Here is a 24637-nt window from a genome sequence, read left to right on the forward strand (position 1 = left end):
ACCACATTTAATTTTTTTTGTGTGATGGAACCACAAATTCACAATTTTTAGATTTTTCCCCGAATGTCTGCTATAAGACCTACCTACTTGCCAAATTTCATGATTCTATGTCAACGGGAAGTACCCTGTAGGTTTCTTGACAGACAGACAGAGAGACAGACAACAAAGTGATCCTATAAGGGTTCCGTTTTTCCTTTTGATGTACGGAACCCTAAAAATGGCACCGACTCAGTGATGCTTTAGCACCAATGCAACCTCAGTGATGTCTGGATTTCAAACGGGTCGTTCATTAGTATCTAAGAGGTGGCGCTGATTTATTTGGTTCCAAAACCGTGAAAATTTTCGATCGCTTGACCAATTTATATCGATGGATCATGGAGATCAGAGATTTTTTTCATTTTTCAATGTAATAAGGTAGTGAGATAGCAAGGAAGTTCTTTTACTCGGTAGGTACAGTTATTTGACCCAACAAACCATTGTAGACTGGCAACTCGGTGTTGCTAATTGCAACTAATTGCAACTTCTCGAAAACACCAACGAGCTCATTGAACTGTCAATCATCGGGTTGTCATTTCCGACGGGATTCCTATGAATGAATGAATCAATGAATGATACTCTCAATGAATCAGTGGACGATAAGTAAAAACTGATCCGCGATTCTACGGACGCTGTTAATAAGGGATTCTATTATAGTTAGGGTGGCTAGGCTTTCTGTTTTTGTAGGATATTTCCTGATTTTTAAAAAAAATCAAATACAAGTTAGCCCATGACTGCAATCTCATCTGGTGGTAAATGACGATGCAGTCGAAGATGGAAGCGGGCTAACCTGGAAGGGGTATGGCAGTGGCTGGAAGGGGTGATTTTAAATGTGTATTAGTTATAAGCTATCCCGAATTTTTAATGTAATTTAATGTAATTAGTATTATTGTATCATTGCATGCCGCAAGGTAGAATTTGGTCGAACACTAATAATATCTTTAAGATCTGTAAACTAACCCAAATTCGCAATAAAGAAAATTGAATTTAATTGAATTTAATTGAAACAAACGAAGTTGAATTGAAAGAAAGAAGTGGTAGTTAGAAAAATTAAATAGTCCGACAGCCCTGCCAAAAAACGAACCAAGAAGTAAAAAAAACACATTTGAAAATATTGAAAAATTTATAGCCCGTGTCACCCGGATGATGTAAGTGGCAATGGGCAGGACACATAGTTCGAAAACACGATAGACGTTGTGGTTCCAAGCTACTAGATCTAGAATGGTGTCCTCGCACCGGATAATAGGTATTTTATTGGTAAATAAGAATTTCCTGACTTAAGCGAACGTGTCCTGCTTTTTTATATACCAAGATTGTTACCCTAATGGATGTATGGACAAAACGTCAACATTGTCAACTAGGTATGTAATGATTGTATTGATTGCAGCTGGAATGGTTTTTCAAGTAGGTATTTGAGTTCTATTTAAGTTGCTAATAAGCCCGCGTCGCGGCGGCGGTCAGGAAATTCAGGAGGTCGGAAACGAACTTTATTTTACACTAGCGGACCCGGCGAACTTCGTACCGAGTCGATTTTTTAACTTTTTTTTAATACTTTATATTTTTCTCTCCGCAAGAACCATCCTCGTACTTCAAGAAATATTATAAAAAAGAATTAGCGAAATCGGTTCAGTTGTTCTCGAGATTTGCAATGACCAAGACACATTCAACGATTTATTTTTATACATAGAGATTAAAAAATAATTTTAAAAATTGATTTGTAATTTTATTTCAAAATACAACCTCGTTTTTACTACAATATAATCGTTTCGCCTAAATCGATTCGTTATTTTACCGATTATTCAGTAGAGTAGATTAATTAAACTCAGCGGGCCTCGTGTCGAAGAGAATTGATTTGAATTTATTACCGATCGCGATAAAATATATTATATTACTTATTAAAAAGTTCAGTAATGACGCAGAAAACTACGACAAAATGATTACGCAAATACGTTCTGTGAAAGATTCAAATGTACCTAATGTTATTTTTATTTGATTATTTAAACCACTCATTTATTGCATACTAGCTAATGCCGGCGACTTCGTTCACGTGTAATGTAGATAACGGGTACATACCACGATTAATTTGATGTTTTTATTTGTCGATATTTCAACCCAATTGCACGAGTCGTGACCACGATTAATTTGATGTTTTTATTTGTCGATATTTCAACCCAATTGCACGGGTCGACGTCACGACTCGTTGCAATTGGGTTGAAATATCGACAAATAAAAACATCAAATTAATCGTGGTACGTAAATCGATATTTAAATGACAAGATATTATGGTCAAGCGAACAAAATTTTTCACGGTTTTGGAACCAAATAAATCAGCGCCACCTCTTAGATACTAATGAACGACCCGTTTGAAATCCAGACGTCACTGAGGTTGCATTGGCGCTAAAGCACCACTGAGTCGGTGCCATTTTGTTTCTTCAATAGCCCTGTCCATAAATAAATAAATAAATAACTAAGTGACTAAGCTTTAAAATAACCGGCCAAGTGCGAGTCAGGCTCGCGCAATGAGGGTTCCGTACTACACATTTTGCACGATAGTTCAAAAACTATGATGCATAAAAATAAATAAAAATCTGTTTTAGAATGTACAGGTAAAGACCTTTCATATGATACCCCACTTGATATAGTTATCTTACGTAGAAAATTGAAAATACTAATTATTAGTTCATGACCACAATTTTCTTTTGTGTGATGTAACCACAAATTCAGGGTTTTCAGATTTTTCCCCAAATGTCAGCTATAAGATCTACCTACCTGCCAAATTTCATGATTCTAGGTCAACGGGAAGTACCCTGTAGGTTCCTTGACAGACAGACGGACAGACAGACAGACAGACAGACAGACAACAAAGTGATCCTATAAGGGTGCCATTTTGTTTGTTCAATGGCCCTGTCCTTACGAAGTAAGTACGTACTACTATAGGCATCAGAGCTCAGAGTAGGACTATCTACTCGTGTGATCAGAGGACGTGTCGCCCAACCTTACATGATTCGTTGATGAATCTCTGTTTGCTGATTCTAAAGCTCCATGTGAATCTGCATTATCATTAACCAGTTAAGACCGTAGTCAAGCGACAAAACTGCGATCGATAAAAAAAGCTATCGTTAATGGCTTCAATCATTAAGAAATACGCATCATTCCTATAGCGGAGTACTCGGAAATATGCGCGCGCGCAGATAAGATGAAACAAATGAAATCCCCAGGAAATCATAATTGGATATCGGTTTCTTAAACGATATCTATGTGATCGCATTTTTAGACGACAAAAACACGATTTTGCTCCGATTAAGTAACTTCGCTTTGATGGAAATCGGTCAAGGGTTCCGTTAAAAGAAATAACATTTTTTTAAATTGTTTAATTTTTCCTGGCGGCCATTTTGAATTTTCTATTAAGTATTTGTTATTATAGCGACAATGGATAGGTATAATATTCACATTCTTCTCTCGCACCGTGCTGACAGACAGACGGTCACTATTTTAATATTAACTAGCTAATTCAGGCGACGACGTCCACGTGGACGACACAAATTTTGAACCCCTATTTTACTCCCTTAGGGGTTGAATTTTCAAAAATCCTTTCTTAGCAGATGTCTACGTTATAATAGCTATCTGCATGCCAATTTTCTGCCCGATCAGTCAGTCAGTCAGTCACCTTTTCCTTTTATATATTTAGAAGAAGAAGATACAGATAAATAATAATATGGATATTTATTGACATCAATTCGGCTCCTATACTAACTTAAGTAAATATTTAAGTAAGCTAGATAGGTACACGACGTATGGATATAAGAAAGTCCTAAATCATAGTAACAAATAGTTTTAGTTGTTTATGTCAGTTAATGAGTCACTAAATAAAGTTTAAGACAAGACACCTTTGTCTATCGGTAACACCTTGTAAATAATTAATGGTCGAACATTCCTGCGGTCGTTAATTTCTGTCATCGGTTGTTAAATTAATTACAGATTATTGATTCGGTTCACGATTTTATGTTGCGATAAAATTTGTAGAGTTTGATAATTGTTTGAATGAACAAATCGAAAAAAAAAAACCGGCCAAGTGAGAGTCAGACTCGCGCACTGAGTCTACAATCTTAAACAATGGTTTAACAAATTAACTACAAACATTTTAAACAGTCATTGAATTGTTAATTAGTCATTAGGAAGTTTACCAAAAACAATCGAATTTCCTGTCTACTTAGAGTGGAGCCACACGACGCGATGCGTTGGCGGTGCGGCGCCTGAGCGGTGCCGCTGCGTCATCCTACAGTGCGACAAGGCTTTCTTAGCACTTCAATGACATTGACAGGGCGACGCTGTTGGAGAACAAAGGCTTAGAATATTCAAACAAGAACATAAATAATAATAATAAAAGGGGACATAAAGCTGAGTTTGTTGTGGGCTCTTCTCAGACCTGGGCGTTTGGAACCCTCGTAGCTTTAGTTTTAAGTTTGTGTAATAATTATCAACACTAAGGGCCGGTTGTTTCAACAAACTTTGACGGACACGTAACCTTTAAATATGGCGCTAACGAACGTAAGTAAAGAAAAAGCGTTGATTCAGCATCTATTAGCGCTAACGTTCGTTAAAAAGTTACGTTTACGTTAACCAGTGCTGGCGCCATTGGTGATCGTCAAATCAATTCGTAACTTCATACTTCTTACAAACGGAATATTTTATTTACAAATTATAATGGAATCAATTTAATTCAAAGCTTTTAATGGTAGTTTTTTTGAAGATGAAAGAGAATTTGTAAGAAAGAAAAAGTGTTTAAAATGCGAAGTAGCAATATTAATAACTATGTATATAATTTAATATACTTAAAATGAAATAAAAAAAGGATACGGAGAAGTAAGTTAATTTTTAACCGACTTCAAAAAAGGAGGAGGTTCTCAATTCGTCGGAATCTTTTTTTTTTTTTTTTTTTTTTATTTTTTATGTATGTTCCCCGATTACTCAAAAACGCCTGGACCGATTTTGAAAATTCTTTTTTTGTTTGAAAGGGTATACTTCAAAGTTGGTCCCATTTCAATTTGGTGAAGATCTGATGAACATCTTCGAAGATAGATACTGGAACTCCTCAACGGATAAGAGTAAATTGCTCGCGATCAGTGTAATAGCTTAGTAAACAGTAGATTTTTAACCAGGCATAGCATAATTCCATGGGGCCACTAAAAATTGTGAAATAAAAAATTTTTACAAAAAAAATAAAAACCGACTTCGTTACATAAACACTAAAAATTGAAAAATAATTTAATTTATTACCGAATATATTATGTATACAAGAGTTAATATAGTTCCATAATAATATTTTTTGGGGTCGGTGCCAATGAGGTGCCATTGTGGAGTCCCATAAAAATATGAAGTCTAGACGATTCGCGCAGCTAAAGCTAATTGGCACCGGCACCAAAAAATATTATTATGGAACTATATTAACTCTTGTATACATAATATATTCGGTAATAAATTAAATTATTATTCAATTTTTAGTGTTTATGTAACGAAGTCGGTTTTTATTTTTTTAGGGTTAGTTTCGCAACCAAAATAACAATGACGAACAGTTTTTTGTACAATGAAGCAACACACTTAAATTAACAGATGTTAAAGTTCGTCTACGTCTGTTAAATTTTAACGAACGTATCTTACGAAGACCAATGGTTTGAAACAACCGGCCCTATATCTTACAAATCCAACATCTGACCATCAAAAAGAGTAATTTATTACCTATTTTGAATAAATCATTTGACTTTGACACTTGACGGCAACGTTAGTTCCGATTTTCGCCACGCGCCAAGATAGCCTTGTCGCACTGTACATAATAATCGCTGTACATGCATGCCACACGATGCGGTTACGACGTCGAAAACTTTCCTTCCAAAACTAATCTTGGAAATGAGATTTGGGCTCCTCTTTGTAAATGTCCAAAGAAAGCGAGCTTCCTTCGCATGATAGTGGATATGAGTTCTCTATATTTGGCATCTGGGCACCCAATACTTACTCAAATCAAATCAATCACAGCGGTGCGGTGCGGCGCCGTAACGCACCGGAAACGCATCGTATTCGTGAGGCCTGAGCCTTAATTACCTACTAACTGGTCAAAAAGGTTACATAATACTTTTATTGTGTGCTAATCAAACCTTTTTCGGGTGACGACTGTTCGTTACTAATTTCAATAGGTTAATTAAATGACAACATTTATTTTGGTGTATTTTGTTCAAGTATAAATTTTAATAAAAAAACCGGCCAAGTGCGAGTCAGGCTCGCGCAATGAGGGTTCCGTACTTTGTATTTTTTTTTGACATTCTGCATGATTATTCAAAAACTATGATGCATAAAAATAAATAAAAATCTGTTTAAGAATGTTCAGATGAAGACCTTTCATATGATATCTCATTTGATATAGTTATCTTACTTCGAAAATTGAAAATAGTTATAATTTTATTAGTTCATCACAATTAAATTTTTTTTGTGTGATGTAAGCACAAATTCACGGTTTTCAGATTTTCCCCCGAATGTCTGCTATAAGACCTACCTATCAGCCAAATTTCATGAACCATAAAAATAGTTTTGCTTCTATATGTAATTTGAATAACCCTACATAGTTAAATAGATAGATATTGGGTTCAGAGTTCGAAGGTATACCAAGGAAGGTTAGAAACCAAAGATGTATTATAAAAAAACTGCCATACTCTTTCCAGGTTAGCCTGCTTCCATCTTAGACTACATCATCACTTACCACTTACCACAAGGTGAGATTAGAGTCAAGGGCTCACTTGTGTCGGAGAAAACTCTACTTTATTTGTGTTTCTGAATGAACTGTACGATTACAATCATATTATTATATACTAGACTAGCTTATGCTCGCGACTTCGTCCGCGTGGACTACACAAATTTCAAACCCCTATTTCACCCCCTTAGGGGTTGAATTTTCCAAAATCCTTTCTTAGCGGACGCCTACGTCATAATAGCTATCTGCATGCCAAATTTCAGCCCGATCCGTCCAGTAGTTTGAGCTGTGCGTTGATAGTCAGATCAGTCAGTCAGTCAGTCAGTCAGTCAGTCACCCTTTCCTTTTATATATTTAGAAGATGATGCACGCGACTTCGTCCGCGTGGATTTAGGTTTTTTAATCCAGTGGGTACTCCTTGTTTTTCCAGGATAAAAAGTAGCCTAGGTATGTCCTTCCCCGGGATGCAAGCTATCTCTAGTCTGTACCAAATTTCGTCAAAATCGGTTGAACGGTTGAGCCGTGAAAAGCTAGCAGACAGACAGACAGACAGACACACTTTCGCATTTATAATATTAGTATAAGGGGTAAGGGGGTGCACTAACATCTTAACACCCCAAATGTCAACCTCACCTGCACGCGGTGCCCCTTGCGAATCAGCGAACGAGGATATGACGACCGAAGAATGGCGGGATTACCATTCCAAATGGCTTGGCTTTAAATAACACAGACCAGAGACGGGCAGCAGCGTCACTGGTGCGAAATGGCCTACAGCTCTGCGCTGACCAACCCGCCTGCCCAGCTTTTTTTGTGTGTTGTTTCGGATTGACTATGCTGCGTAGGCCCTATTGGCCGCTACAGCGTCACCGGGGGGGTTGGCGAGCGCGAAGCTCCGCCTGGGGGTGAGCCCTAGGGCTCGAAGAAATAATTCGAGAGGTCGGGGGGCAACGTCCTCCTAAGGGCGCCTCCTGTGAGGGTCGGACCACGGCTTAGGATGACGTTGGGATGGGTGGAGTTGTCGGTTTTGTTGGTTAGTCCGTACGCCCCCGAGGCCGTGGCGTGAGCCCACGTCCGGGTGACGTTAGAAATCGGGGACCTCGTCTTCGCCGGCGAAGACGCTGTGATGAGGTTGAATTGTGTAGCCCTACGAGATAGGGTGCATTGTCGGTCATGATTTGATCGTCGGGGTCGTTAAGGACGTGCTTAGGGCGTCTTTTATCTGGGGGGTCGTTTCGGTCAGGGGTGTAAGTCGCTGCCTCAACTATTAGGGGGTTGGGGTGTCTAATGGCTTTCTCAAAATAATTTTTGGAAAGCTGTTTAAAGTAATGAGCTATTGTCGGGAGTTGGAGGTCTCTGTGGAGGTCCACGTTGCGCATGTACCACGGGGAGCCAGTGGCCGTACGCATAAACTTATTCTGTAGGACTTGGAGAGGTTTGAGAGAGGAGGGCGGCAGGTGTGCAAATGCAACACAGGCATAAGACATTATTGGGCGGATGCACGTTTTGTATAGCGTGACTTTATGTCGAAGTGACATTTTGCTCTTTGCGCAAATCATGGGGTAAAGACGGGAGAGCACATACGCTGCGTTCTTGCGGACTCTACGAATGTGCGCGGCGAAGCTCATCTTGTCATCAAAGGTTACACCCAAGTACTTGGTATTAGTTTGCCAGGGAATGGGGCGGTCGTAAAGAGTTATTTCAGTCTGTCGAAGTTTGTATTGTGATTTCCTTTTGGACTTTTGAAAGAGCACTGCTGCGCTTTTCTCCGGGTTAACCTCTATCCTCCAAAGGCGGAACCAGTGGCCTAGGCTACTGACTGCCTTTTGGAGTCGAGCTTTAACGTTCCGGTAGTTTAAGTCGGAGCTGTATAGAGCGGTGTCATCCGCGAACTGGGCTATATGAACATGAGGGGATCTGGGAATGTCGCTGGTGTACAGCGCGTACAAAAGTGGCGAGAGCAGGGAGCCCTGAGGGACTCCTGCTCGAAGAGGTCTTGGGGAGGATAGGGTTCCATCCAGACGGTAGCGGAAAGTTCGATTGGTGAGAAATTCTCGTAGTAAACGTACGAGTCTTTCGGGCACGCCTAGATGGTAAAGCTTGTAGATCAAGCCGGCGTGCCACACCTTGTCGAAGGCTTTGGCTACATCGAAGAAGAGGGCTCCCGTTGGGATACCTCTCGTTTTGAATCGGTTGAAACCGAGAAGGATGTGCTCCGTGAGGCGGTGCACTTGATGAACACATGAGTGTCTGGTTCGAAAGCCAAATTGCTCGTCGTTGAGGAGGTTTTTCTCCTCTACGACGGACCTAAGTCGATTAAGGATGACTTTCTCATACACCTTGCCAAGGGTGTTGAGCAAACTAATGGGGCGGTAGCTAGTAGGGAGGTTCCTAGGTTTCCCTGGCTTGGGGATGCCTATAACGGTAGCTTCTTTCCACCTGTCGGGGAAGGAGCATCCCGCCATGAGGGTGTTGAAAATGACAACCAGGAGGTTGATTAATACATCGGGAAGTAACTTTAGTGTTTTGTTATTAATAGAGTCGGGGCCTGGGGCTTTTTTGGCGTGAAATTCTTTGATAATTTGACGAACTTCGCCGCTATTCGTCGGGAGGATTGGATCGCCATCTGGGGCGGAAGAGAAGATAGATGCTAGTTTGTTTTCGACTAGTTCTATGTGGGAGTTATCTACAGAGATGGTGCTCGGGGAGCATTGGGCTTCTAAGCTATCGGCCAGGCATTCGGCCTTATCGACATCTTCAAAGGCGGGCGGTTTATTGGGACGTAAAAGCGGAGGAGTGGCCGAGACAGGGTCGGCTTTGAGAGCTCTCGCCAGGCTGTAGTAGGCTACATGCGATGGCTTGAGCTCGCTCAGCCTCCTGTCCCATTGTTCGTCGCGGAGTTCGGCAAGGCGAGCCTTTACCTCCCTCTGGGCTCTCCAGAGTTCTCTCCGGTTGTCGGCGTTGGGACATGCGTCATGGGCTCTACGTTTAGCGTTTTTGATGGTGATGAGCTCTCTGGCGTCGTCCGGCAACTGTCGACGGGTGAAACCGTTCGGCATCTGTCGGGAGCAGGCGCTTAGAGCATCGCGGATATGATTAGTAAGGTGCAGTGAGGCTGCATGCGCTTCATCTAGGCTACCTATAATGTCAGGAATTTGAGAGATGTGCACTGAGTCTATAGACTTAAGATGCTCTGAGAGCTTCTTGAAGTCAATGACTGTTTTGGTCGGGGGGGCCGCGGTGGGCGGGGGTCCTAGCCGCATTAGGACGGGACGGTGGTCTGAACCTAGCTCGGACAGCACCTCCAAAGGACTCACCTGAAGGGCGATGTTCTTTAGAAGAGCTATATCGAGTATGTCCGGTCTGTCTGTTGAATTGTCGGTCGTTGGGTAGCGAGTCGGTGTGTCAGGGGCTATAACTATGAAGTTAAGATCGGGGCGGTGCGTCAGTCTTTCGAGTTGACGTCCTCGTGAGTTCGGGGAGCGGCAATTCCAACTTTGATGTTTGGCGTTAAGGTCTCCGGCCACGATGACGGAGTCTCCTAATGAGAGGAGTGCGCGGATGTCGCTTTCTAATAGATCTTTCGAGGGAGAGAGATAGACGGATGCTAGTATGACCGACGGATGGCCAGTCATACTCACCTGACATATAGAAGCTTCCATATGGGTTAGTTGAGGAGGGTCGAGAGGAGTGCAGTGAAGAGCCCTTCTGTAGTATATAGCAGTGCCACCCTTTGCAGTGGCCCTGTCGTTTCTGACAATATTAAAATTGGCAATTCTGGGATTACTTCTACTAGGTTTCAAGAAGGTCTCTTGCACTAGGAGAATGTCGGTTTGATGTGCACATACAAATTCGCGGACTTCGTCCATTTGGTCGATAAGGCCGTTCGCGTTGTAGAACGCGACCACTAAGGAGTGGGGTTTTAGTCTACCTTTGGTTGTACTATCCATTATAGGTTTTTAAGGTTGTTTATGGAGATGAGTAGACCCAAGTGTTGGGTAATGGCTGCTTTGGGATCTTCCCTAAAGGTCCGGGCGAAATTTTCCATCTCCACTATGTCAATAGAGGCGAGGACGGTTTCTATTAATTTGAGATTATCCGCAGCGTTTGTCGCTGCGGATGTATGGAGCGGTTGCTCTGGCTGGGGCTGGGGCTTAGGCGTAGGCGCGGAAGCCTTGGCCGGGGCTGGTTGGGCGGGCTTGGCCGGGGCTGGTTGGGCGGGCTTGGCCGGGGGTGCCTGGGTGGGCTTGGGCGCAGGGGGGTTAGTCCTGGGAAGGGGTTTGTCCCATGCGTTGGTGGCCGGAGCCGGCGCCGGGACGAATTTTTGGGTGGGTTGGGGAGCTGCAGTAGGTTTGCGGCCGGCCGGTTTGACCCTTCGCTTTTGCTCCTTGGGGGCTTTGGGGCATCCGCGATAGTTCGCGGTATGCCCTTGAGACCTGCAAAGAACACAGCTCGGGGGCTCCTCGGTTGGTTGCTTCCTGGGGCAGTCGGAGGTGCCGTGGTCCCCTAGGCACTTTACGCACCTAGGGTGGGCGAAACAATTCCTTGCGGAATGGCCGTACATCTGGCAGCGATGGCACTGGCCCATCCTGCCGCGGTTACGGGGGGGCTCAATTTTGAGACCAGTAAGGCGACACACTGAGGTTATATTATTAACTTTTTTACCCGCGGGGGAAAGTTCTAAAGTTACGAGCACCATCTCGTAAGGGACTTTGGTTCTAGGATGATACATCCTGTGAACCTCCAGGACTGGCAGCTCCTGGGAAAGGAGGTCTGTCTTGATGAGCTCTGTATCGAGCTCCTTCGGAAGGCCGCGAATGACTACGCGTAGAACGCGTTCGTCGGGAAGAGCGTAGGTATGGAACCCTACATTCTCTTGACGGAGAGTCTTGGTGAGGAGGCAATGGTCGCCTGAAGTCGGACATTGGAGTTTGATTCCAATGGCGGTCGAGCGGGCACTCGTGAACGAGATGCCCCGCTGGTCTAACAGTGGCAAGATGCGCTGCCAGCTGAGTTTTTCCCTAATAAAAAGGGGAGGGACCTTTTCCCTTGGCGAATCCTCCATGGGGGAGTCTTCAGACTCCTCCTCGGAGGTCGCTTGGGAGGTTGTGGGTTGGTTACCGGGCCCTGAAGGGGCTGCAACGCCCACCTTTTTAGGTGGGTTTGCGTGCGACTTTGAGGCCTTCAGCTTTCGCTTCTGGGCCTTCGTCTGCACCGTCATGAATTCCTCTGTTTCAGAGGAGGCTGGGGACGTTTCGGAGTGAGGCTCCTTGGTCGGGATCGGTTTTTGGGCTGAAGGCCCGGCTGGGGTTTTGGAGTGAGGCTCCTTAGTGTCGGTCGGTGTCACGGTCGGGGTATCGTCCTCCATGGCCGTGGCCGAGGGAGGAGATGCCGGGGGACGGTCGTAGCGCGTAGGTGTCCGACTCGCATGTACCTTAAATTTCTTAAGGTAGTTGGGGTCTCGGGTCGCGAGGTCGGCGATGAGAGCACTCATGTCGACGTCTTTGTAGAATGTCTGGGGGAACTCCGGGCCCTGATGGGGCCCAGGAGCGGGTTGGTCGGGGTGGTTGGGGCCCATAGTGGACCCGGTGGCGCTAAAGGTCCTCCCTGCCAAGGCAGGGAGGTGGGTACCTACGGTGTGGCCCTAATGTGAGTCCCCGCCCTTGGGTGACGGGGGTGTGAACCTATGCTGCGCTTAGACTAGTGTACTCACGGAACCTGGACTCTAGAACTACACTACACTACACTATACACAACGCAGGAACAATCGAAGCACTGGCAATCCAGGGCACTTGCACTGACACAGGGCGAACTCGCGCGAGAGTCGGAGCGGTACCGAGAGGTAGAGCGCATGAGCGAACGTCCGCACGGGGCGGAAGCCGAGCGCCTGCCCAGCGTGGTCACTGGTCAGTATGGGCATTACTTCTAATGAGCAGCGCCAACAGACAAAGGCCCCCAGTTCCCGGCAGCCCTGCTATTCCCGAGTACGGTAAGGTGGTGGGGAGCGGGTGGATGAGGACCGTGTTTGGTGGCGTGCTCTTGGAAAGGCCTACGTCCAGCAGTGGACGCAAACAGGCTGATGGATTGGATTGGATTGGAATATTAGTATGGATTCATGAGCAAGTAATTTCAGTAGACTGGATCGTATTGTATTCAATACATTAATCGTTTTCTGATTTAATTGCCTGGTAACCTTGGTTTGTTTCGGCCTTCAAGTACGTCTTTGAACCTGTGTTCAAAAAACCGGCCAAGTGCGAGTCAGACTCGCGCACCGATCGGTTTTCGGATTTTTCCCTAAGACCTACCTATCTCCAAAATTTCATGATTCTAGGTCAACGGGAAGTACCCTATAGGTTTTCTTGACAGACACGAAAGACAGACGATCAGACGGACAGACAGACGGACAGACAGCAGATTGAGCGATTACACTCACCTTTGAGAACATTATGGAGAACTCTGAGATATGCAGATTTCCACACGATGTTTTCCTTCACCGTTATTAAAGCAAGTGATACCTATAATTGTTTGCCCTTCCAGCATTAGTTTTCCCCTCTAATTTTAATATGGGTACGTAACTTCAAGGCTAAAAGATGCCTATTCACTCTTTAATAGGCATCTTTTAGCCAAGCGCGCTCCATCTTAGGCTGCATCACCAGCAAATCTGATTGCAGCTTAGCGCTAAGAAAACGCACATATCTACTCTTAACTGCCGAAAAATTAGAGGTGCGTGCCCGGGATCGAACCTCTGACCTTTCCGACTATGAGATCGACGTCTTAATCACACTTAGTGAGTACCTACTTAAGTATAGGTACCTATTATGTATATGTACGCGACAGGTGGAGATGGCAATCGGGGAGAGAACCAGGTACGGGCGAGCGCGGGTGACGTGCGGGGCGCCCCCCCCGCCTCATACTTACCCTGATTGCCATCTCAAGCTGTCGCGTACTAAAATATCTACCTATTATGCTTTAGGTATGGCAAACAAAGAGTTTTAGAGGTTATAATAACAGCAGTCATTGTCCTCACAAAATTCGTTTTGAAAAGCGACGTTTAATTTGTCTTTGTTTAAGTCCTTTTTTTAGAGTTTCGTACAACAAAAGGAAAACGGAACCCTTATAGGATTACTTCGTTGTCTGTCTGTCGTGTCTATCAAGAAAATGGAATCAAAACCTACAGTCTACTTACCGTTGACCTAGAACCATGAAATTTGGCAGTTATTTTCTCCTTTAATAGATTTAGACCTACCGTCTTATAGCACAAGAAAGGAAAAAAAATACGAAAACCATGAATTTGTGGTTACATCACAAAAAAAAAAACTAAAATGTGTACATGGAAACTAGCTAATTAGTTTACTTAAATCACATAATATAGATGGCGCTGTCTGTTATTAACTTGCAGTGTTGCACATAAAAGTGTTCTCCTACGATGATACGGAACCCTTCGTGTGCGAGCCGACTTGCATTTGACCGGTTTTTTTGGTAAATCATGTTTTTCTTGCCTTTGTTTAAATTGCTAACAACTGCATTACGCAAGTTGATAAATTACTGCTAAGGTGCATAGAAGGTGCCTACTAGTGACGTAACGAAGTCTGTCTGTCATGCTTTGGATATTCGCGGATGCGAATACGAATGCGAATATCTACTTCCAACATTTAGTTTATTTTTAACAAATATTTAGTTTTTGTTTTTTTTTTGCGCCATTTGTCTATGGCTTGGTGAAATTGGCAGCAGTCCAGTTACCAAATTATAAAGAGAAGACTGATAATGTGATTACGAGGTTAAGTTACTTTTTATTACATTAAAATTTAAAAACCATAAGAAATTAATGGAATTTGTTTCATTAACCAACTATGGTACATCAAAAATTTTTAATATTCGCAAAACATTCGCAGTAATTTCGCGAATGCAAATGCGAATATGCAAAAATATGCGAATATCCGCGAATGCGAATACGAAAATTCGTTACATCACTAGTAGGTAGGTGCCTAACTAGGTAGCTGCTTGATGAGAACAATTTGGCCAAAATTAATTTAATATGATAAGAACTTACAAGATGAATGGGTCCTGTCGTTTTGATTTATTCAATGTTATATTTTAATGCTTTTATATGAAAAGGTACTATATTACAGACATGCAGACAGACTTATAGTAGGTACCTACACACTCGCATTATTGTAAGTATGGAGAATAAATAAAAAGATTAAGGATTACAGTAATTAGCATACCTACCTCTTACCTAAATTGATACTTATCTACTTTTTACAATTAACTGAACAGAGCGTATCAATAGCAAATAAATATAACTTGATATTTCCATCTCCGCTGATACCTAGTTCTTTAAATACTTAGATGATTTTATGATAATTCTTAGAAAACCTAAATTACCTCCAGGAAAGCCCATAAGCCCATATAAGAAGTTTCTGGTGTACCTATTGTAAACCTCTCAACATTTTGTGTAAGTTCTTACAAACCTATTCATCGTACGGAACCACAGTACGGAAACCTCTACGCGCGAGTTAACTCTCTTATCCTTTTTAGGGTTTCGTACCTCAAAAGGAAAAACGGAACCCTTATACGATCACTTTGTTGTCTGTCTGTTTGTTTGTCTGTCGGTCCGTCAAGAAACCTACAGGGTACTTCCCGTTGACCTAGAATCATGAAATTTGGCAGGTAGGTAGATCTTAGGGGAAAAATCTGAAAACCATGAATTTGTGGTTAGGTACGTCACACAAAAAAATTAAATTGTGGTCATGAACTAAAAATTAGTAATTTCAATTTTCGTAGTAAGATAACTATTTCAAGTGGGGTATCATATAATATTATTATGAAAGGCTTCACTTGTGCATTATTAAACAGATTTTTATTTATTTTTATGAATCCTAGTTTTTGAATTATCGTGGAAAACGTTGAAAAAATACGTAGGTACTGTACTACGGAACCCTCGGTCCGCGAGCCTGACTCGCACTTGGCCGGTTTTTTTTCTTTGATATTATTTACCTACCTACCTACTGTTAGTTTAATATCTATTTTCATTTCTATATCAAATCTTTCTCTTACATAAACGGGATATGCCAGCAAATCTTCATTGACTTAGGTAGGAAATCAACTCACCATTAGGAGATCCAGCTCGGAACATAGGGTTTGGAGTCATCCAGGGGAAGGCCCCAAACGGCCAAGTTGGTGGACCGTGGCCTTGGTACAACCTTGGCAACAACGGCTGTGGCACCACCACACCCCTACTCTCCGTTTCCTCCCCGTCATTCGTATCTCGTTCATCTCTCTCGTCACCAACATTTGATTCCAAGTCCTCTATATCAACATCACTATCATCAGACTCTACAGCACTTTCTGCATCATTGGATATCGCGTCAGGAGTGTCTCGTGGCGTCTCGCTCTTACTCCCTAATAACGAATCGACGCTGAACGATATCCGTCCCTTTCCCACGTTCTCCGCGGCTTCCGACCGCTCGCATTCTATCGAAGTCTTCATTTCATCTGCGGGATCATTCCGACGGTATTTCACATCACCATTTCACTTCTCCCAAATCATGTCAGTAATTTAATCGATATCACGAACCGATATTATCGATTACTGATTAATAAAATAATCATAAGTAGGTACTTCTTAAGTATTTTTTTTCTTGATTTTCAATTCGATTAGTGATGTGCAATTTAGGAACTAAATGAAACGAGGTACGAATATGTAAATTTCACGGTATTTTTTTGAATTAGATTGGTGAATTTTTTTATTAGCTTTAACTGGTTTTATTGGTAATAGTTGATTTACCAAAAATGTATGGATTGTTTTGTAAACCATGCATCCGATTTGGAAAGGATAGGTACTGAAGTAGGTACAGATATCTACATCACAATTATTCAAAGAGGGATTGTTTGTTAGTTTTAGGGGGTGACAAATAACTGGTATCGGTTTCCTAGAAATGGAATTTTATCCGAAAATGGAACGATTTTCTTTTAATAAATCACGCATCCAGATAGCTACTAGCTAATTGCGCCTTTAGGATTTGGTATTGATTTAGCAGTATTCGGTATTGATTTATTACAAGTTGAAGAGTCACAGAGTAGATAGATATCTATCACCAATAGGTAATGGTGTAGATGGAATCACACTTTCCACATTCTTGAGTTCGTTGGTTTGATAAGATGATTATGGTTTATTTTGCACAATGTTTGAGGAATGTTTGTCCGTATAATTTGGTAGACCACTTAGTTTTTTTTTTAATTCGAAAAAGAGTGCTCAGTAATGAATTTGGCTTGTTTTGTGTTACGCTTCCGTTATATCGGTTTTTTTTATCTTGCAGTAATTTGCCAGTAGATAACACTTGAATTTCCGTTTTTTCAGTTCTGTGTCGCGATTTTTGCGTACTTTGCGCAACTCTCACGTTTGCGAATACATGAAGAAAACGTTTGTCCTTATTATCTAATAATAATTTAATTTATCACTAGATACGGGTAGAAGATAACACTTGATTTTCCGTTTTACGAAATCAGTATTGCGATTTTTGCGTACTTTGCGCAACGCTCACGTTTATATTGGGAAACCTTTGTCAATATCAAGCAATTAGCAGATTATTAGTTAGGTACTTAGCACTTGATTTCCCGTTTTTTGACTTTTCGGACGCGATTGAAGCGTATTTGCGCAATGCCGGTTGCGAATGCGTTCGGAAAACTGTCCGCGTAAATATTTCGCGTGGCGGCGCGATGAAAATCGCACTGGCATTGGCGCAGACGGCAAACGAATTCACTCTACCGCCTCCCTCTTCAGTACATTAGACAGAGATGCAACAACCAAGCGAGGAATTTTAATAAGCGGCGCGGATAGAGCGAGACGACGATATAATCCGACATGTGTGTCAAGCGATATTGGGTAGGCGTGGTCCGTCGCGCTCAAATTAATAGTCTCTACGGAATACGGTATATATCGTTATTACTTGCTATTGAAATTGTAGCCGTACCACTAGCATTTTACAGTTGATTTTTAAGTGTCACTGGAATAATACTAGTGATGTTCTGGTAGTATTGGTATCAGATTGCAGTGGCTATTGTGTTGAATGGAAAAAGGAGTAAATAGACGGGTGCCGTAGGCAGCATAGAGGGGACTTTACGATTTAATTATTCGCGAATACGGAGGCATTTTGTAGCGAACTAATGTCTCATTGTCTCATTAATATCTGCGCCGGCCATGTTTGATTTGTTTATGACACGGGTGCTAGGTGCAATGTGATGTACCAACCTGCCTAGATATTTATGACGTTTTAAATCCGCTCATGATGTTAAGTAAATTTTATAAATTGACAACTAAGTACATTTCGAGATCAAAGGCGTCGGACTAGTACCTAATTACCTACTGTGTCTCTCTTTAGCGTGCTATTTAGGTAATTTTGATTTTATTTTGAACGTAGGTAAATCTGGTATTTGACTTCACGCACGCCCGCCCAGCCCCCTCGCTAACCCGGTGCGGGATAGTGCGAGTGACGTGCGCGTGTGCGGTATCTCGACATATCGTGTACCTACTTTATACCTTCTAAATAAGTATGTAAGTACTTAGTGACATCACTATTCTAAGTTGTCAAAACGGCCCTTATAACGTGCCGCAGTAGGTACAATGCGATGTGCCTACGTAAGTACCTGGAATAGGTATTCTCTCAAAGGACGTTACGCGACAGCTCTGTCCGGAAGCGGGATTGAATGCGCTTGGCAACTTGGCTGTGAATTAATTTCGCTTCGCTCGTCTGCTGGAGTGTCTTTATTAGTTATTCTAAGATGTCAAAACGGCCTTTATAAAGTGCCGCAGTACAATGTGATGTGTCTACGTACCTAAATAATTCGCACCTTTAGAATTATAAAGACCTAATTCACAATTTAAGAATTTCGAGGAGTGATAAAATGACTATTAGCCATGTTAAATGACTAATATTCCCCTTTCCTCTCCAATAAAGCGGCAGGCTTGTGCTAGGAGTAGGTACGACAATAGTGCAACGGGCGGGGTTTGAACCGTCGACCTTTCGGTTTTCAGTCCACTCCTATACCGGTTGAGCTATTGAGGCTCTAAATGGCTTTGAATGACCATTTCTATTGACTCATAATAAAATAGAGAGAAATACACAAAATTTCTCTCTTTCTACATTACAATGGGTAATTTTATTTTGAGTCGATGGAAATAAATGGTCATCTAAAGTAATTTTATCACTCAAACTCGAAATCCTTAAATTTTGAATTAGGTCTCTATAATTCTAAAGGTGCAAAATGTACCTACTTACCTAGGAATAGGTAGAATTGAATGCGCTTGGCAACTCGGCTGTGAATTAATTTCGCTTCGCTCGTCTGCTGGAGTGTCTTTATTAGTTGTTCGGTGTTGTTGGGGATTGCTAAATGGAGCATTTAGGTAAGACTTATACGACTTATACGATAATGCAACGTAAAGATTCCTACTATTTGAGAACCTTCTCCTTTTTTGAAGTCGGTTGAAAAGGACTTTTAGAGATGGTTTGCTACAGAAAGGGGCAAGGGATGTTCAACTTTCAAGCTGTTGCATTTCCCAAGTTCATTAATAGCTTACAAGTCAAACAAAATGTAATCTTCAAAGAAGCCACTTACCTTTTATGATGAGGACTTAAGGTTATCTTTCTAAAAGGCCATCATCAAAAGGACATAAATATATCAAAATCCGATTACAAAAGCTATTCGAAATCAAATCGTTAGCGCTATGTCACTTAAAGTTAATCGCATTATATCGATATCTGTGATCTTTGACGACAAAAAACGCGTCATTATTCAATCGTATTTCAAGTGGATAAAGTTCAAAATTACGTAACAATTGGTGACAATTCGCAGTTATTAATGAAATAGGGTTGCCATTTTTTTAATTCTATTCTAACTTGTATTATAAGTCCCGCAAATTGCTAATGCCCGTGGCCGCAAAAAATATTAAAGAGAAATCCTATATTTTGTAAATGTTCACGATAATTGCATTTAAACATCTGACTGACGCTAGAGGTCAACGGGCGTTACGTAAGTAGGCCACTCGGAGTCAATGCCGCGTCGTAGGTGGGGCATTGACCCGAGTTTTGCACGCTATACATTGCGGGTTTGAAAAATACTAAATCACTAAAACTACAAAATGAGGCAAATGGTTATTGGTATTGGATTGTGTTTAGGTAGTATAACAATTACTAGGTAGGTATATCTAAAATAAATTATTTCTCAGTGATTATTAAATAGAGGATCTTCCAAAATACGTAAAATCCACGTCCTTTCTTAGTTTTAAGTGTAGTAACCATTTTAAAATATCGATTAAACTAGAAAAGAACATCATTATGATGTGACGTCACATTTCAGTATTCCATAGAATATCGCATACCTACCTACTAAGTGCGCGTTTTGACGTTTGATAAAAAGTTATTGATTTGCCTACTTATAGTTGTCAAATACCGTATTCTGGTTACATCCTGTATGGCTGGCAACCCTAATAACAAAGGACCTTTCTGCATAGCTGATAAGCGAAATTGAATCTTATTGAATCGCGATAGGGGGGTATGAATTGGGCTTTGTTAGGGCGGTTTCAGATCCCCCTCTTGCCAATTAACGCGATTTAATTGTACAGGCAGATTATCGTTTGGTAATGAAAAGATGTAATGACGGGTGATGTCCGAATACGGCTTTATGTCGGCTTGTGTGTCGGAGATAACTTCGTGATTGATTTTGTGTGGGAAATGCCCCCCCCTTATGTTTCGGCTACGTAAGTAAATGGGCTGACAGACGTTTAGTGCTTTTGTTATTGACTTGCAAAATACACAAACTGCAAAAATACCGAAGAACATTGAAGTTCAAAAACTCAAAGGCCCTCAGTGACAGAAAATATTAATAAAACAGAAAATCGACACAGTCTCAACGTCGAAGAATAAATACAATAACCGCTTTCGAAATTACTCACAAAACTCAAATTACTGATTTATAATTTTTTTATATTAAAACTTATTTCAAACTACGGGATTCAAATTATATTATAATCCGGTCAATATTAGCGTCCCCAACATTCGTACCAATTCTTAGAGAAAAAACCGGCCAAGTGCGAATTAGACTCGCGCACTGAGAGTTCTGTACCTACTACAGTCGCATTTTTCAGGATAAATCAAAAACTAAGTATTATGCATAAAAATAAATAAAAATCTGTATTAGAATGTACAGGTACTTAGAGCCCTTTCATGTGATATCCCACTTGGTAAGTTACCTTACTTTGAATGATGAAAATACCAATTATTGGTTCATGAACAGATTTTATTTTTTTTTGTGATGTAACCACAAATTCACGGTTTTCACGGTATACTTAATAGGAGTTTGAAAATTGTGTAGGTAGGTAGTCCACACAGTCAAAGTTTCATCTATACGATAAAGATGATCTTAATAAATATCTAAAATCATCTAATATCATCTAAAACAGAAAAATAGAGAAGAAGCAATTGTAGAGTATGAAGGCGGGAAATGTGTTTACGATGACAGCGCTGGGCGGGGGCGGGCGGGCGGGGAAGCGACGCACGTTTTATTATTTCACCGCTTTTCTATTGCCCACCTTACACAGCATGTTCTAATTTTTCAATAAAAAGTGGAGGCTTCGGCCGTGGCTTGTTACCACCGTACCGGCAAAGCCGTGTCGCCAAGCGATTTAGCGTTTCGGTACGATGCCGTGTAGAAACCAAAGGGGTAGTATGGGTTTAATAAAATTGCCATACCCCTTCCAGGTTAGCCCGCATCCATCTTAGATTGCATCATCATCACTTACCACCAGGTGAGATTGCACTCAAGGGCTAACTTGTACGTATCTGAATAATAATAAAAAGTAATAACTATTATAAGTATTACTAGATTTTTAATGCTCATTCATTTAACCGATTAAGACATTTGATATAGGAATTGATTGCAACCCGAGGACGGATATACCTACGGAAAATCAAAGAGTTCCCACAACCTAATTCCAAGCTAACGAAGTCGCGGACATCATCTAGTTTAGAATAATGTTTACAAACTGAAATGAACGATTCTAAAACCAAGCATACTGTAGCTTCTGAAAAAAGGCGCCAATTAAAAAGTCGGTAATATGAAGGTCGCCATTTAAAAAATGATTGCTCTTTGCCAGATAGGGCGCGATCCCAGGAGACGCGGGTTCGATTCCTGCCGGTTCGCAATTTTTGATATGTATTTAAAATTATTTAAAAAACCTTAACTTATGTCATAGGTACATATTTTTCTAATACGGAGCAACCTGTAGCCTCTGAAAAAAGGTGCCAACTAAAAAGTCATTTCGCGCTGTAATGGCCGAAGTCCCGTCCACCCCACTTTGCCCCCGCTTTTAATAAAAAAATATCTCATCTCCGCTAAATTGTTCGCGCCACTCGGGAATATGAAAGTCGTTATTTAAAAAATGATTGCCCTTTACCAGTGACCCAATAAGGCTTGCACTAAAATGCATAGATTTTTCCTTGAAAGCACCAGCACCACAGAGGCAGTCTTCTTTTCGGAGGATCTGGCCAGTGCTATTTGTGTGGTATAAAAAAATTTAACGGGGTAGTCATACAATAAAAAATCTTAACTTCTTATGTCATAGGTACATATTTTTCTAATACGGAGCAACCTGTAGCCTCTGAAAAAAGGTGCCAACTAAAAAGTCATTTCGCGCTGTAATGGCCGAAGTCCCGTCCACCCCACTTTGCCCCCGCTTTTAATAAAAAAATATCTCATCTCCGCTAAATTGTTCGCGCCACTCGGGAATATGAAAGTCGTTATTTAAAAAATGATTGCCCTTTACCAGTGACCCAATAAGGCTTGCACTAAAATGCATAGATTTTTCCTTGAAAGCACCAGCACCACAGAGGCAGTCTTCTTTTCGGAGGATCTGGCCAGTGCTATTTGTGTGGTATAAAAAAATTTAACGGGGTAGTCATACAATAAAAAATCTTAACTTCTTATGTCATAGGTACATATTTTTCTAATACGGAGCAACCTGTAGCCCCTGAAAAAAGGTGCCAACTAAAAAGTCATTTCGCGCTGTAATGGCCGAAGTCCCGTCCACCCCACTTTGCCCCCGCTTTTAATAAAAAAATATCTCATCTCCGTTAAATTGTTCGCGCCACTCGGGAATATGAAAGTCGCTATTTAAAAAATGATTGCTCTTTGCCAGTGACCCAATAAGGCTTGCACTGAAATGCATATAGATTTTGCCTAAAACGCATCAGCACCACAGAGGCAGTCCTCTTGTCGAAGGATTTGGCCAGCGCTATTGTGTGGTATAAAAAAATTAAACGGAGTAGGTAGTCATATAATAAAAAAAAACCGTTACTTCATATGTCATAGACTATACTTTTCTAATACGGAGCACGCTGTAGCCTCTGAAAAAAGGCGCCAACTAAAAAGTCATTTCGCGCTGTAATGGCCGAAGTCCCGTCCACCCCCACTTTGCCCCCGCTTTTAATAAAAAAATATCTCATCTCCGCTAAATTGTTCGCGCCACTCGGGAATATGAAAGTCGTTATTTAAAAAATGATTGCTCCTTCGTATTATTTCGGTATAAATTTTCAGTTAAGCTGTTTTCTTATGAGGGCCTCTCGAGGAACGGTATTAGGTTTTTATAATGTTTTATCTGTCGCCTCCGAGCCTTTTTTGCGTAATTTATATTTCAATTTCTTCTTCAATAACTTAAAAGACGGGATTCTTTTGTCTTTGAAATTATGGAATTACGCAAATACTTGTTCGGTTATAATTGCTGTTATGATTTTTTAATTTTAAAACTCGTTATTATTTAGGTGTTAGCTATTTTCCTGTTTTAAAGATTTTTAAAGATCCTGGTGTTTTTTTTAAATAGAGATAGCGAGCAAACGAGCAGGCGGATCACCTGATGTTAAGTGATTACCGCCGCCCATGAACATTTGCAGCACCAGAGGGCCTGCCGAAGCCGATGCGTTGCCGGCCTATGTAAATATGTAATTTACGTAATACTAGCTTATGCTCGCGACTTCGTCTGCGTGGACTACACAAATTTCAAACCCCTATTTTCTTTTCTAGGGGTTGAATTTTCAAAAACCCTTTGTTAGCGGATGCCTACGTCACTCACGTCACGTCAAGGCAAAGTTCATACAATAGCTACTTATATGCATGCTAAATTTCAGCCCGATCCATCTAGTAGTTTGAGTTGTGCGTTGATAGATCAGTCAGTCAGTCAGTCACATTTTCCTTTTATATATTTAGATGTATGTCTCAAAACAAGCATTCTAAAATAAAATAAAATAAAAAAGCCTTTATTCTAATACATTACAAATAATCAAATTTAAACTATCTTACATTTCATTTCCCTTATTCCATTAGCAATCAAATAATATCTAATAATAATAATCATTCATATTTTAAGCATTCTAAAATAAGCTTCACAATAATTATTGAGTCCCTTTGCCGATACCAAAAGCCCCTTTCGTTCGAACAGATAAAAATAAACACAACCTTGTTAAAGAGGAGTCGTGTAAGCCCAAAAACAAACAGCGCCCTAAAACAACCAAACATCAGGGCTCCCACTTAAGCATCACTTAAAGAAACCACTTTAAATCGACCCCCCGACTCTTCCCCATTCACTTATAATGTGTTTGTAAATAGAGATCTTTTTAATTTGAACGCATTATACCCTCAACAAATATTAACGAACAGCCAACGTGTAACAATCGAATAAAGAATAGGGAAGTGTAACAAGAGTGTACTGTGTAACATTCGAATTTCGAACAAACAGAGGCGCCAGCGAGCTAAGTCACTGACCTCTATCAATACACGCTGGACTTGCAATTTCCGACGTGTTTTTGAAGTAGGTAA

The 24637-nt window shown here is 41.2% G+C and overlaps 1 protein-coding gene across 1 annotated transcript in view; it reads right to left on the minus strand.

The window, feature by feature from the left end:
- Positions 1-17492, minus strand: part of LOC117993447 (muscle segmentation homeobox-like) — a 39184-nt gene extending 21692 nt beyond the window's left edge. The window contains exon 1 of the mRNA XM_069507001.1: positions 15884-17492. Within this exon, the coding sequence (XP_069363102.1) occupies positions 15884-16262 (379 nt within the window). The 5' untranslated portion in view covers positions 16263-17492. The remainder of the gene's footprint in view (positions 1-15883) is intronic.
- Between the last annotated feature and the right edge of the window lie 7145 nt (positions 17493-24637).

Source organism: Maniola hyperantus, chromosome 24, assembly GCF_902806685.2.
Source record: "Maniola hyperantus chromosome 24, iAphHyp1.2, whole genome shotgun sequence".
Lineage (NCBI taxonomy): Eukaryota > Metazoa > Arthropoda > Insecta > Lepidoptera > Nymphalidae > Maniola > Maniola hyperantus.